Here is a 14,310-nt window from a genome sequence, read left to right as displayed (position 1 = left end):
TCCTGTCTGGCTGCCAGCAGTCTTGCTGAATGGGGGCAGGACTTTAGGGAAATCACATTCAGTGTGTAAGCGTCACTTCACCTGTTTCCAGTGCTCCCCAGCTGTGCCCAGAATACCCTCGTTTAAGTTCTCCAAGGAATAAAACTCTGTCATTTGGCTCCTTGGTGAGCAGGCAGGGATCCAGGTCTCGCTACCCTCCCTCCCAGTGTGTCTTAGTTTCCTCTGCTGCTGTAACAAATACCACAAGTGGGTGGCTTTAATAAACAGAAATTTATTTTCTGTTAGGCTATAAGTCCAATTTCAGGGCATTGGCTCTAAGGGAAGGCTCTCTCAGTCTGCTCTGAGGGGAAATCCTCTCTCAGCTTCTCAAGTGTTCTCAGGTTTCCTTGGAGATCTTGGTGTGGCATCTATCTTTACCCTATTTGTGCTTCTTGTGTCTGTACCTAATCTCCTTTTATATCCCAAAAGTGATTGACTGAAAACACCCTATACTGATATGGCCTCATTAACTTAACAAAGGAAACCCTGTGCCAAAATGGGATTACATCCATGGGTGTAGGGATTCAGATTTACAACATATATTTTTGGAGAACACAATTCAATCCATAACACAGTGACTCCTGGGAACCTGGTCCCTCTAGTTCCTGAGCTGACAGACACTTGGATTTTACTCTCTCCTCTCTGTTGAGTCAGTTACTGTAAAAAAAAATGGGTCAGACATGCTTCCACCCTCCAACCTTTTTACCAATTCTGATACCAGCCGTCCCTCCCACAGCACTCTCTACTTCTCTGCTGGGTTTGATAATTTGTTGCAGTGGCCACGCAGAACTCACGGACCATACTCACAGTTACGGGGCTTCTTAGGGAAGTACCCACTCCAACTGCAGTTGAGTTGATTCCAACTCATAGCGACCCTATAGGAGAGAGTAGAACTGCCCCATAGAGTTTCCAAGGAGTGCCTGGCGGATTCAAACTGCTGACCTTTTGGTTAGCAGCTGTAGCATTTAAGGACTATGCCACCAGGGCTTCCTCTTAGGGAGGTAACAGGTTACAATTCAGGATCAGGGACGACTCAGGATACAGTTCTTCCATCAGGACAGCCTCTTCTTAGCCATGCCCACAGGTGGGCTTCTTCCTGGCCCTCAGGCCCTTTTAAGGTGCTTAAGAAGGGCTGATTTATGAATGGAGCATTTGGTAGTTCAAGGAGATAGTGACCCAGTGGGGCTGTAGTTTATGGGCTGGAATAAATGCCTAAAAGGTGATCTCTTCAGCTGCTTCCTTTCGTGTAATTTGGTTCCTTAAAACATTTGAGTTTTATCAAATTTGTGATTTTTATTGAGTAGTTCTAAACTTGAGAAACTAAGTATAAACTAAGTATGAGTATAAACAATTTTGTGTATACTGTTATTACTCTGCCCTGATTGGTTATAGTATGAAACTGTGAGGCGTGGTTCCCAGGGAGTCCAGTTAGTTTTAGTACAGGGAAAAACAAAACTGTTCCCTGCTATAGATTAAATCTTGTAGCTCCAGAAGAGTCACAAAGGGCTCAGTTGAGAATTTGTAGCTGCTGGATGTCGCCCTGATAATTTTCAGTAGTATCATTCTTATGTATAAAGGACAACAACAACAACATATATATCTTGTCATTATTGTTCCCAGTTTTCACACGCTAATAGATAGCAGAATTAGGTACTTAGGACAGGCAGACTTCTGCCTGTCTTTATACAGCCTATGAACTAGAAATATTTTTTATATTTTCAAATGGTTTTTAACACACATAAAGAAGACAATTTTGTGACACATGAAAATTATGTGAAACTCAAATTTCAGTGTCCATGAATAAAGCTTTATTGGAACATCACAACACTCATTCATTTACATGTTATGTATAACAGCTTTTGTGCTACAGTGACAGAGTTGAAGGGTGTCAACAGTGCTTGCCCACAACACCTAAGATATTTACTACGTAGCCCTTTACACAAAGTTTGCTGAACCCTGCTCTAGAAGAAGAATATGAGATGGACTAATAGCAGAAGAAATAAACAAAATGCTTTAAAATTTTTGTCACTTAGACTTGAAAGCAGAGGTTACTTTTATTTGAAAAAAATGTAATTCTAACTCAATAATAATTTGATAATAATAGGACATGAACCTGCATGTTCAGTTAGAAGTTGTTGAAAAATGTAACCTATTTGATTTATCCAGTTTGATTTCTGTTTGTCCTTTTGCTTTATATCTTTTGTCAAAATTCAGATCTGACTTTCATTCCTCTCAAACTTTTGACTTCCTATTGTATAATATTTAAAAAGTGGAAATGAATTATAAGTTGCAGCCAAACTCCTCTTTGGCACGTAGAGTAGAAATCCACCTAGTTCTCGTGCTTTGAGCAGTACATTTTCAAGAGGTTATTTCCTTGAGAAGGAGGGAGAACAGGTATCTGAGCCACTCTCTAAAATATTAAGAAATGACCTTGTAAACTCAAAATAACTTGATCAGCCCTTGTCTGGGGCAGTTTTATTTTTAATTTCATCAAGTGTGGTTGGCACTCGAGCCTAACGTTTCTGCTCAGCTCACGCTGTTCTGATTCAGTCATTTTCCATAGACTTGGGTCAACACCAGATGCTGTGGAGTCTTAGAAGCCTCCAGCTCATTGAGATTTCTCATTATTGTAGGGCAGTTCTCCTCTGTCCTAAAGGGTTGCTATGAGTCGGAATCAACTCGATGGCAGTGGGTTATAAAGAAATACTACAATAGTTGAAAATGTGATGACTTGTGCAATATTTTTAAACTTTTAAAGGTTGCTATATCCTCTGGTAAACTAGTTGATTGTCAGTATGAGGTTGCAATGCAGTGAATTGTTTTTGTATGTCTTTTCTAGTCATGGCCTCTTAACTCCCACAAAGTGATTGCCCGAGACTATGCAAATAAGGTGTATAAAACTCTTACAGAGATTGGCCAACGACTGTACAAATAAGGTGCCTGTGGCCTACCAAGGGGATTGGTCAGTTTTGCCATCTCAGTAGGCTTAAAAGAGCCAATCTCACAGAGGCTGAGGGGGGCCTCACTACCATCTAGAAGAAGAATCTGGAGCAGACCTCATCCTTTGGACCCAAGTCCTCTGCACTGAGAACCTCCTAGACCCAGGAGACAGACAGAGCTGTAACATTTTCCTGAGCAGGGCAGAAGCGAAGAGCGAGGGCTAGTGTTAGACACGGCCAAGAGCGAAGCCCTCCTTGTTTGCTTTGTGCTCCATTTGCTAAATTTCCAGTTGATTATGAACAAAGTACAGCCAAAATTTAGAAAACTTACGTAAAAGCCCAATAACCATTACAAGACCCTGAGATTGATTTAAAAAGTAGATTTCTAACATGCAATTTTAAATTTACTGTAATGCTTTTTTGTTGTTCAGCATCCATTTCATCATACAAATTTATTCAGTTGCTCTGTGACTATAGGAAAGTATTTGTAAATTTGGACAACTACAACTTTTTTCATAAGTATCACATCACAGCTTGTTTTGACACATTTATGCATTATGTGTGTATCACAACTAATCCTTAGAATATTTCTGCTCCATGGGTTTCTTGGTTTAATAAGTTGAGGGGAGGAATTTTTTTGTTTTTTACCATGACACTATACCAAAATTGGTCTTTGAATGTCACCACAAAAACAGTTTAACATTGAGTGTCTAACTTTTTACCTGAATTTACAGGAGTGTTTATAATAATGTCAGCATTTCACCGTCAACAGAAATCAAGCAATTATTAAGAATAACTTAACTGATTTTCTGTTCAAAACATCTGACAACACTGTATAAAGCTGGCATTGTTGGCAGTCGTGAAGTCCTTCTGCCAATAGAGCCAGCACGTAAACAGCTATTGCACTGTCTTTCACTTATGCATGAAAAGCCTTGGACTTGAAAGTGAGCAAAATTAATATAGAAGAATGGTTATTTGATCTAAATGAAAAGTCATGTTTCACAGAGTTATATGCAAATACACTTTCTGCAGCTACAGCCTCATTTTGGGACACAGTCTTCTTAAAAGAACTACTGACACTTGAAGAAGATGCTAATACTTCTTTAGCAGATCTGAGATTTTTAATTCTCACGTGATTGGAGTTAGCACTATGGATGGTCAGTGTTGAAAACATTTCAGGCAAGTTGTAAGTTTATCGTCAACTTTCTGAGAAAATGGAAATTTAGTACTTAATTTTTTCATTAAACATACACTATGTTCAATCTCATTTCTGCTTAAAGGGTTTACTGCAAAATAAAGCAAGCACTGCCAAGCAATAAAAAAATTGTCGTAAATTTATATCAGGAGTTGGCAGACTAGTCTGTGGGCCAGATTCAGCCTGCTGCTTGTTTTTGTACATCCTGTGAGCTAAGAATGCCTTTTACATTTTTAAATGGTCAGGGAGGGTCAAAAGGAAAATAATATTTTGTAAGACATGAAAATTATCTAAAATTCAGATTTCAGTGTCCATGAAGAAAGTTTCATTGACACACACCCACACCCATTAATTTACTGTTGTCTTTGGCTGCTTTCATACTACAACAGCAGAGGGGAGTGGCTGTGACAGAGATGGCCCACACGAAGCCTGAAATTTTTATTATGGCCCTTTACAGAAAAAGTATACCACCTCTGATTTCTACCATTCAATAGATGACAAAAACCACGGTGGCAGGAGTGTGCAAACTACTGCGTTCTACTGTCGGACTATCCCACCTCTGTCTTCCACACGTGTCTCACATACACCTAGAGTTTCCCAGGGACATGGCTGACTTAAGCCCTGACAGCTCCGTTGATCTTAGAGGCCGAGGCACTGGCCAGCTGCCTGAACCACCAGATGGACAGCGGGGGGCAACATCTGTACTTCCGCTGCCACCACTGAGACTGAAAGGAATTCACTGTTCTTAGCCATTGTATCAGCGAGAGACTTGCATGCTGGTGCTAGAAATGCAGGTGCCACTTACAGTTGTTCACATCTCACCTGGAGAGAGATGGACGAACAGTGCCGGCGTATCGCTCACTGGTCATCTTTCAGATTTAATCACATGCATCTCACACACACTGAGATGAGACCATGCAGATGCTAAGAGGTACAAAGTGAAGGTCCATCTACCAAACCCATCCAGGCTTCCTGGTTTAATGCAACTACCGATAATAATATTTTGCTAAAAAATGAAAAATCTGGGATAATTGCTAAGCCAACCAGGACAACAGGGTTATTAAAATGGTATTATCCCAGATAAATCCTGCCGATAATGCTATATATGACCACCCACCCACCCACTCCTCTAGCTTTCTTGTCTGTCATGTTTTCTTCCCTCTGCCCCAGCCCCAAAGGCCTCCTCACCACCCCACCAGATGTCCACAAGGTCTTTGTTCGCCTATCTTTTCCTCAGGCAGGCCTTCCTTGACTACTCCTTTTAAAATTAAAAGACATGGTGCCCAGCTACCACTACTTACCCTTCTAATCAGGGCCACATAGCTGGACCTTGATAGAATGGGAAGAAAATGTGGAACAGAACCTCAAATGCCTTAAAAAAAAATCAGACTTCTGAACTGGTTGAGACTATAGGACTCCCTGAGACTATTGCCCTGAGATACTCTTCAGACCTTGAACCGAAACTAGCCCCTGAGGTCACCTTGTAGCTAAATAGAAAATTGGCTCAAAAAATAACGAATATCAACTCTAAGTACTGTGCTCCTTTTGAAAATCACTTATATGAAACCAGGTGGTCAATAATTGCTTTAAAACAAGGATGAGAATATAAGGGGGCAGGGAAACTAGATTAATGGAAACGGAACAACCAGGACAGAAATAATGAGAATATTCACGCATTGTAAAGAGTATAACCAATGTCACTGGACAACTTGTGTAGAATTGTTGAATGGTAACCTAAACTGCTGTATAAACCTTCGCTGAAAACACAATAAAATATTATTTAAAAAAAGAAACAAAAGACAAACCCCCAAGCTACTCTTGAGGTGATAGAAATGTTCTGTTTCTTGACTTCAGAGGTAGTTCACAAGTGTATACATCTGTCCAAACTCATTGAGTTGTACACTTCAAGTGGGTGAGTGTGTTATATGTAAACTAAACTTCCCACAAAGTCGTTTTAAAAAGTGGGTCGTAGAGAATTTAATGAAAATGTGGGTATGTGTGGTCATGTTTTCACGTATTGGTTTAAGATACATGCCCATTTGAAAAGTCTTTGGAATATAAGAAAATGATAAACGTGATTGCTTGAGTAAAGAGCATTTTATTGGTCAGCAAAATTTCAGTTTACCATTTCTTGAGAGAATAGGGTATTCTGTTTCCCATAACTTAATTCTCAAATTAATTTTAGAAGGTGGAGCAATTTTTAAATACCCTGCTTGTTTGTAATTTTGTTTTGTTTGCACTTCTGTATCTTTAGAGTTTGGGTTTTTTTTTTGTTTTTTTTTTTTCTGTTTTTAAAGAGTTATAGGGTAGCTTTGTGGTGTGAGCATTTTTAGAGAAAAATGTTGCATCCATGTAGCTAGTTTCTAGGTGGCTGTGTGCATTTGTGGGTGAAATCCAGAGAGGATCTGCTTAGAGTCATGACATGGATCCCCTCGCTCCTGAAAATCGGGTCGCGTAGATTTCTTTTTCTCACTTGTCTTTGGCGTGTCATTCCCCTGTAGAAATGACTGGTTCCCTGGGTCAAAGGGGCCTTTCTAGCTTTGAGACTACGGTGCTCTGCAGCTTGGCTTCGAACTGTGACTCTCATGCTTTGTGGCTTCATCACGGAATGCTTTGTGGCTTCATCACGGAATGTCCTACCTGAGCCCGGTGAACCATGAAGTCAGATGCCTTGTGTAATTACGCAATGATGGCTTTTTAACCGTAGTATTTATTATTGTCTTGCACTGTACACATACCGCCCCTTCATGCTGACTGCTTGCTTTTCTCCCCCAGGGAACCATCAGCGTTGGAGTAGATGCCACTGACCTTTTTGATCGTTATGAGGAGGAATATGAAGATGTCTCAGGAAGTGGCTTTCCGCAGATTGAAATTAACAAAATGCACATCTCCCAGTCCATCGAGGTAACGTACACAAACACCTCTCTGAGTCCATCGAATGGAGTTAATGAGGCACAGCCCACCAGCAGCTGGAACGAGGGAGCCTGCTCGGGTTTCTCATCTTTATTTATCAAAGGATGCAATTAGCAACTTAAAAGAAAAGAAAGAAAGAAAATGAGGTCACTGACTGGTTTGTTGCTGCTTTCTGATATGATAGCCAACATGAGGGCGGGGACGGGGCGGGGTGCAAGGAGCAGGGGGGCACTTAGCTCCCAGGTTCCACAAGTGCTAATGGTCTAGGAGAAGTAGAAGCCCAAGGTCATGGTGATTTGGGGAGGGAACGAAGAGCTATGTGGATAATTGTAGGTAGTGCTTTTAGCTTTAAGCCCACTCTGTTGTGTGCTGAAAAGCTGTAGCATCTCTGCTTCCTGAGCCCTGGCATCACCAAAATGTCATCTTTCTGCCCATTAGTTGGCTGTGGGGATGTCAGGCCATTCTGCTGAGTGTCACAGTACATCTCTGCCTCCTCCGCTCATGTATTTGTTCTCAAATATATCAAGTAGAACATGGAGTCCTAATTTGGGGACACTTGCCTGCCTCTTGCAGCTCCCAGAGTCAGCTAATACAGCCGCAGCAAGGTCTTCCATCCCTTCACTCGCCCTGGATGCCAGCAAGGTCTGGAGAGGCCCAGACATCCCACAGTGGGGAGATACCTGGCAGAGTCCCTGGGCATCTAATGCCATTGGGGGCACTCAGACCCAGCATTTAGCCCCATAATTTCCCTCTGGTTTTTTGAAGTTTTCCCACAAAACTTTTATAAAACATACTGCTTTAGCAGCCACATGCAGTTCAGATGAGCAAAATGAGAGAAAAATAAAGCAGTTTAGGCAATTAGGCGTCCCTGCACTCTTCTGAACTGTGGAGTCGTCTGTTGGGCCTTGTACTGACGATGCATTTATTAGACTACTATTGTTGGAGCTCTTGTTGCTTTGATCCATTTATTACCAGCAGATACCGTTTTCTAGGCACCCTTGACGGCTACAGACACAGCCATTCTCTCTGGAAACCTCTCGACCCAGAATGGAAATGGAGGGGGCTCCATTAACTTTGCGCTCCGACGGGTCACTTCCGCCAAGGGGTGGGGAGAGGTAAGCATGCTCCTTGGCAGAGCTGTGTCGTCATTCCTTGTAAAGCCTGGTTCTGAATACTTAGACTCTAAGAGCTAGCCCACAAAATGATGAGGGCAGCCACATCAATGTGTAACAGGACTCTAAGGGCCAAACTTCCATAAGCTAACTGACCCCAAGAAAAAATATTCCTCATATCTGATGAGTCCTCTCAGCCTGCCATACAATTTGAGGTTAGGATGGGAACACAAGATTTCCCTTGAAACCCTAACTTTCAGAAAGCCAACCTCGAGAAACTCTGTCTGTTGCCTTTAAGCAAAAGCCTGTGAGCTGAGCCCTTTCCCTGCACAACCCCAAGGCTGGGGCAGGTTTCTGCATTCTGGTCCAGTGACTGGTGGTCATTCAGCCAGCTCTGCCAAGCACGTTGAGCTGGGTCAAATTAACTTTGAAGCATTGCCTTGAAAGTCACCCAGCCTAGTAAATGAGGCAGCCAAGCTGGCTGCAGACCCCAAGGCTGCACACATGCAGAACTGCTGATGGACTTCAGCACCAGACCCCAGAGAGCCATCTCCAGTAACCTGTGAGACCGGCAGCTGGGGAAGCAAAGCAGAATGGAAATGCAGTGAAGCCAGCGTGCCTGACCGCAGCCAGCCCTCTGCCTATGGCGGTTCTTCTGCAGGGCGGGGCCCGGGCGCCAGAGCCTCCTTTTCTGGCCGGAGCCCTGAGTGGGCAGCCAGGGGTGCCCCAGGCTGGGAGAGTGGAGTGGGCGAGCAGTGTTTTCTGTGGAGGGGCTCCTTTCTGAGACCTGCATCACTGAATCCTGGGCTTCCTTTACATTTGTGGAAATAGGCAGCTCCTCTAGGCAAGGGTTAAGATGAGATACGAAGGATCCTCCCCTCCCTCCCCCGACTTACAGAGTCTGGCCAGGCCAGTGGCATTGAATTAAACCAGGCACAGACCTGGGGCCTGGGTTGCTGCTGTGAAGTGAAAACACCATTAATACTGTCTCTTTTTCTTTTTCCAAACAGTTAGAATTTGGAGCTGGAGATCTACAGGGGCCTTTATTCGGTCTAAAGCTCTTCCGTAATCTCACGCCAAGATGGTAAATATGAGAGAGAGATCCACTCTGATAGTTGGTTGATTTAGGAGAGCGGGACTCCGTGTGTTATGTTCGTCAAGGTGGTTTTAGTTACGGGCTCTACCTTACCAGGTCACTGTGTACCCTGAGGGCAGACCTGCAGCTGGCAGGAAGCTGGGGCACGGGGAGGGTATGCACAGGATAGGAGGGGATCTGGAGTCCTGTGCCTCCCCTGGGCCAGGCTCCCACCTCTGACCCGCAGTTTCCTCATCGTGGGGCAGACACTCCTGTCCTGCTTGTCTCACGGTGACCAGGAGGACCACGAGGGAAAGTGTCTTCATGGGGAAGTTGGTTATCGGTGCTCGGATATTGCTTGACTTATAAATCATTTCTTTGTCCCAGAGAATGTGGCCTTCTGTTTTAAGTTCTTAAAAAGGGACCTATGTAAAGCATGAAGCAACTTGTCCTATTGCATGATGATCCAATACACTGGGGCTTTGAACCCCGCAGCCTCTGCGTCCCTCCACCTTGGCTCCTGTAGTGATGTCACGCTCCCAGAACTGCACCACTGTCCGTTCTAGAACATAGAGACATCCTTATTCCCCATTACAGGGTTCTGTGTGAGCTCAGACAAAAGAATTAGGTGGACGGTAAAATAAAACCTCTTTCTTCTGGGGAAAAAAAAATGTAGCTAACAGAGTCCTGGGATGCGGTATATGTTGGAGAAAAAAATGATTTCCTTTCCAATTGAACAGACACCTGTATGTCTGGCAGGCTTTGCAAGGTGAGACAGACCCGCCCCTGCCCTCCAGGCTCATAGTTCTGTCCATAAGACATGGAGTGGTAAGCAAAGGCAAGTCCACAGGCCACCCGACATAAGGAGAGTAAGGTGACTATTGTCAGGGAAAATGCAGGAGGACCAGGACACCCATTTGGGAGGCTTCTGAAGGACAGGTGAAGATAGGCTTGTAAAGGTTTTTCTGGGCAGAGGACACAAGATGGGCAGGTGCGCTGTAGACATCCCTGGTGTCGGTGTGATCACCTGGGCGCTGGCAAGAACACAGCTTCTCAAGGCCTTGCTTAGGGGCCTGGACCCAGTAGGTCTAGGAATGGGACAGAGATTTAAACTTCTAACAAGAAATTGAGATGATATAATATAAAGTGGTATTTTCTGATCTTGTCTGCTTAGACTTGTCACCTCTGATGCTAACAGAACAGGTCCCCTGCACCTGCCCTACTAACCGCATCAGGCCTGTGAGTGAGAGGCCTGGGATCTGGAGTTGTTCTATCAAGCATCCCAAGTGACTGAAAAGATCGGTCACGTTTAGGAGACACTTTGTTCTTGTTGAGCCTTATAAAGTGTCTGTCCATTGAGAGTCACCATGGGTCTCGGGCTTTTGCAGGTTGGGAGGTTGAACTTGTCATGGTACATTATCAGACTTGTGAATGCAGATCTATGGACAAGGGGGATGCTTTGTAAACAAGAATGCCAGTTTAATAACTTAGCGTAGCCAGACTAGGTGTGTCTGCTATTCAGAGCTCTATATCTCTACAGTCAAGTGATTTTCAGCCAAACTGGTGATCAGAAGGTTGCTTGGTGAGCATAGGATCAGTGCTGGGGGGAGGCAGGCAGCCCGGTGGGATGGTTCGTTCAGACAGCATTACCGTGGTATTTTTGGTCCACTGACCATCATGTCGATCTCCCCACCTGAGGCAAGGCTTCTGTCTTTGAACAGTGCCAGATAAAAAATACTGAATCTTCGTTTATAATAAAACAGGGATCTCATTGTTTATATTTTGATCTTTTAAATTATACCCTGCCGTGTGACCTTGAAATTCTAGAGGTGACTTTGATCTCTTCTGCCTGCCTGCCTCCCCTGACCCCAGTGTGCCTTAAGCAAAGAAAGGTAGCAGGTATGAGATAAATGAGAGAAATCGTTGAGTTGGGAGCCCTGTGGAGAGGAAGGGGTTTGGCCTTAATTCATTTGGTCGTGGGATGCTCCTGGAGGTCTGTGACTAAAGGCGTGATAATGATCAAAAGTTTTCTTTTCTTTTTTTAACGAAAAAACCATCTCCCCCAGAGCCTAGAAAGGAGGGAAGGAGGCAGAACTGCCTGGCACTGGGGCAAGTTAGTTAATGCTGGCCTATTTACCTTTCAACACCAGAAGTAGAGTGTAATATTGAAATGAAGTACGTTTCCCTTTTTAACCAGAAGGTGGTGCTGCACTCCCTTGGAAACAGACTTGAGATGCCTTCACAGGGAGCTGGTTTGCTGTCCTAGCTTTTCAAGGCACTCAGTCAATAGTACCCAGCCGGACAATTGGCAGGGTTTTTTGTTGCTGTTTTTTTAAGATGTACTGATGTCTCAGTCTCCACCCAGAAATTCTGATCTAATAGGTCCGGGGGTGGGCTCTGGCGAGTGGTTCTCAAACTGCTGCACGTTAGAATCCCCTAGTGAACTTCGAAAATGCGAGCCCATGTAAACCCCCAGACTCATTAAATCACAGTGCCTGGGGGTGGGAGTCAGTATTTTTTAGGTTACCTGGGTGATTCCAGTAGGAGGCAAAGTTTGGGAACCACTGCCCTGGGCCATTCTTTTAAAACCCTCCCTGATGGTTCTGATGTGCGACAGGCTTGGATCCAGGGGCTCAGGAAGCTTACGTTCAGGTGCCTCTGGTTCTAGCTAATGTTAGCTAGTTGTTAGCTGGGAAGGGGGTGACGGATGCAGATTACTAGCAGGGAGGCTCACTGGAGGGGTTCGGCACTATCGCCATCTGTGGTTGGGGACCGGGGGGACCCCTGCCTTTGCTTTCCGGGAGCTGACGCAGCCATTAACAGAAGTGACAGCAGGTCCTGAGCCTGGCTGAGAAGACAGTTTGGGCAGGAATACCTGAGAGCCAGGTGTCACCCAAGACCCTTTATCTGTGTGCCCCTCTAGCTTTGTTACGACAAACTGTGCCCTGCAGTTCTCATCCCGGGGAATCCGGCCCGGCCTCACCACCGTCCTCGCGCGGAACCTGGACAAGAACACTGTGGGCTATCTACAATGGCGATGGGGGATCCAGTCAGCCATGAATACAAGCATCGTCCGGGACACCAAGACTAGCCACTTCACTGTGGCCCTGCAGGTGAGGACGGCACTCACCGGGAGAGTCCCTAGCACTCTGTGTCCCCTGTCAGTCCTGCACTCACTGAGGACAGCATGCCCAGAGTGATCTGCTGGAAGCTTGTGCGTTCATTGAACGTTGAGACGCAGTCAGTCTCGGGCTCCCGTGGCATTCTGATGCCCCTGAAGCAACATGCCATTGTCACACCTTCCAACTGGGAAGGTGGTAAAGGGAACTCCAAAGCAGAATCAGTAAAGGGAACTCCAAAGCAGAATCATGCTCTCAGACACCATGGAGGCTGGGCCACTGCTGTAAATGAGTGAGGGGGCCGGGCTAGCTGGTGAATGGGAGCCCCAGCCTAGTCAGAGGGACAGCTGCTGCCAGCCGTGCCTACCACCTCCACGTAGGAACATCAGTTCAGTGTACAAAATTTTCTTTGTCATGAGAATTTAGAAAGCCGGACTTCTATGTAAAATCTCCCAGTTTTTAAATATTGGCTATTGATCAATGTTTTACACAATTGGTGAGCCTGCCAGATTGTGGCCCTGCCTTAAAGACACGTCTGAGGTAGACACAGCCCTAGGGGGAGGGCAGCTGCCCACATCCCAGAGAGGCCAGAGTATTGGCCATGCACTCTGCCTACCCACTGTCTCCTCAGCTTGGAATCCCGCACTCCTTTGCACTGATCAGCTATCAGCACAAGTTCCAGGATGACGACCAGACTCGGGTGAAGGGATCCCTGAAGTAAGTCCTGGCCTGGCTCACATGGACACACGCTGGGCTCATGTATCTCTCTTCAAGTAGAGCCATTTGGTGTAAGATGCCTTCTCATGTTAATCTCTTTGCTTGTGTGACGTTTCTTGAGTGCCTCCCATTGCCTGGCAGTGGGGATTTAATTACTACACGGTTGCAGTCCTTGAGGAGCTCAAAGGCTAATGGAAGCCCTGCCCCAAGGGTGTCCCAACTTCGCTCTGTTAGCTGACTGAGAGCATCAGTCATGAATCTAATCCTCCCTATGGGTGGCGGGAAGGAAAGGATGGAAACTCAGCCTGTGTGGTTAAGTGGCAGTTGCCCATGGTAAATGAGAGGGGTAAAGACATTGAGGAGCCTTCCCCTACCTCACTGCCTGTCTGCTCTCACAGGGCGGGCTTCTTTGGGACAGTGGTGGAGTACGGAGCCGAGAGGAAGATCTCCAGGCATAGTGTGTTAGGTGCTGCTGTTAGCGTTGGCGTCCCACAGGGTGTTTCTCTCAAAGTCAAGTAAGTTGAACTGGGATCTTTTTGACCAAGAATACCTGGCAACTTCTGACTCAGCTGGGCTTAACCTAAGTGAAGGCTGAAGTAGCCTTTGCTTTGTAATTTTGTTCCTTAAGCTGTAGTTGCCTCTGTCTTTGGTGTGTAAGTAAATGTCCAGGAGTGTGCAGAAGCCCCGCATGCAGTCACTGAGGAAGCCAGAGCTTCTGCTGGCATGTCTGCCAGCCCCCCTGTGTCTCTGACATGCCCTCTGCCTTCCCTGGCATCACTGCAGACAGCCCTACTGCCAGCCTCTCCACTCACGCCCCAGGTGCTCACCCCTCTCACGTGCTTATATCCCACATCAGAGATTGTTTCCATCAGTACACAGACCCTTCCTCACCTCCTAGCCCCTCTCTCCTTTCCTTTAGAGCTTTATTCTTCAAGAGCTATTTCCTCCTTCCTATTTCTGTCTTTCAGTTCTCTCTCAACCTACTCCAGTCAGGTTTCTCCCCCAGCCCTCCCCAGAAACTGCTTTCCTCAGGGTTGTCAGTGAGGCCTACTCCCACACACTGCAGGTCCGGAGGGTAATGCTTAGTCACCATCTTGCTTGATCTCCACAGCGTTTGACTTGATTGACCATTCCTTTCTGCCTTTCTTCACGGATTCCAAGGCACCACTCTCTTGGCTCTGGCTTTATCTTCCTGGCTGAT

General features: G+C 45.5%; 1 protein-coding gene across 3 annotated transcripts in view; it reads left to right on the top strand.

Annotated features, from left to right (window-relative positions):
- Window positions 1-14,310, top strand: part of DNAJC11 (DnaJ heat shock protein family (Hsp40) member C11) — a 78,021-nt gene that overhangs the window by 48,283 nt on the left and 15,428 nt on the right. For all 3 annotated transcript variants that reach the window (XM_064281179.1, XM_003413486.3, XM_023552110.2), the window contains 6 exons: window positions 6,949-7,077; window positions 8,079-8,201; window positions 9,209-9,282; window positions 12,197-12,386; window positions 13,024-13,109; window positions 13,508-13,624. In XM_064281179.1, coding sequence (XP_064137249.1) covers window positions 6,949-7,077; window positions 8,079-8,201; window positions 9,209-9,282; window positions 12,197-12,386; window positions 13,024-13,109; window positions 13,508-13,624 — 719 coding nt within the window. The remainder of the gene's footprint in view (window positions 1-6,948; window positions 7,078-8,078; window positions 8,202-9,208; window positions 9,283-12,196; window positions 12,387-13,023; window positions 13,110-13,507; window positions 13,625-14,310) is intronic.

The sequence above is a fragment of the Loxodonta africana genome, chromosome 3 (genome assembly GCF_030014295.1).
Source record: "Loxodonta africana isolate mLoxAfr1 chromosome 3, mLoxAfr1.hap2, whole genome shotgun sequence".
Classification (NCBI taxonomy): Eukaryota; Metazoa; Chordata; class Mammalia; order Proboscidea; family Elephantidae; genus Loxodonta; species Loxodonta africana.
This window is presented reverse-complemented; position numbering and strand designations above follow the sequence as displayed.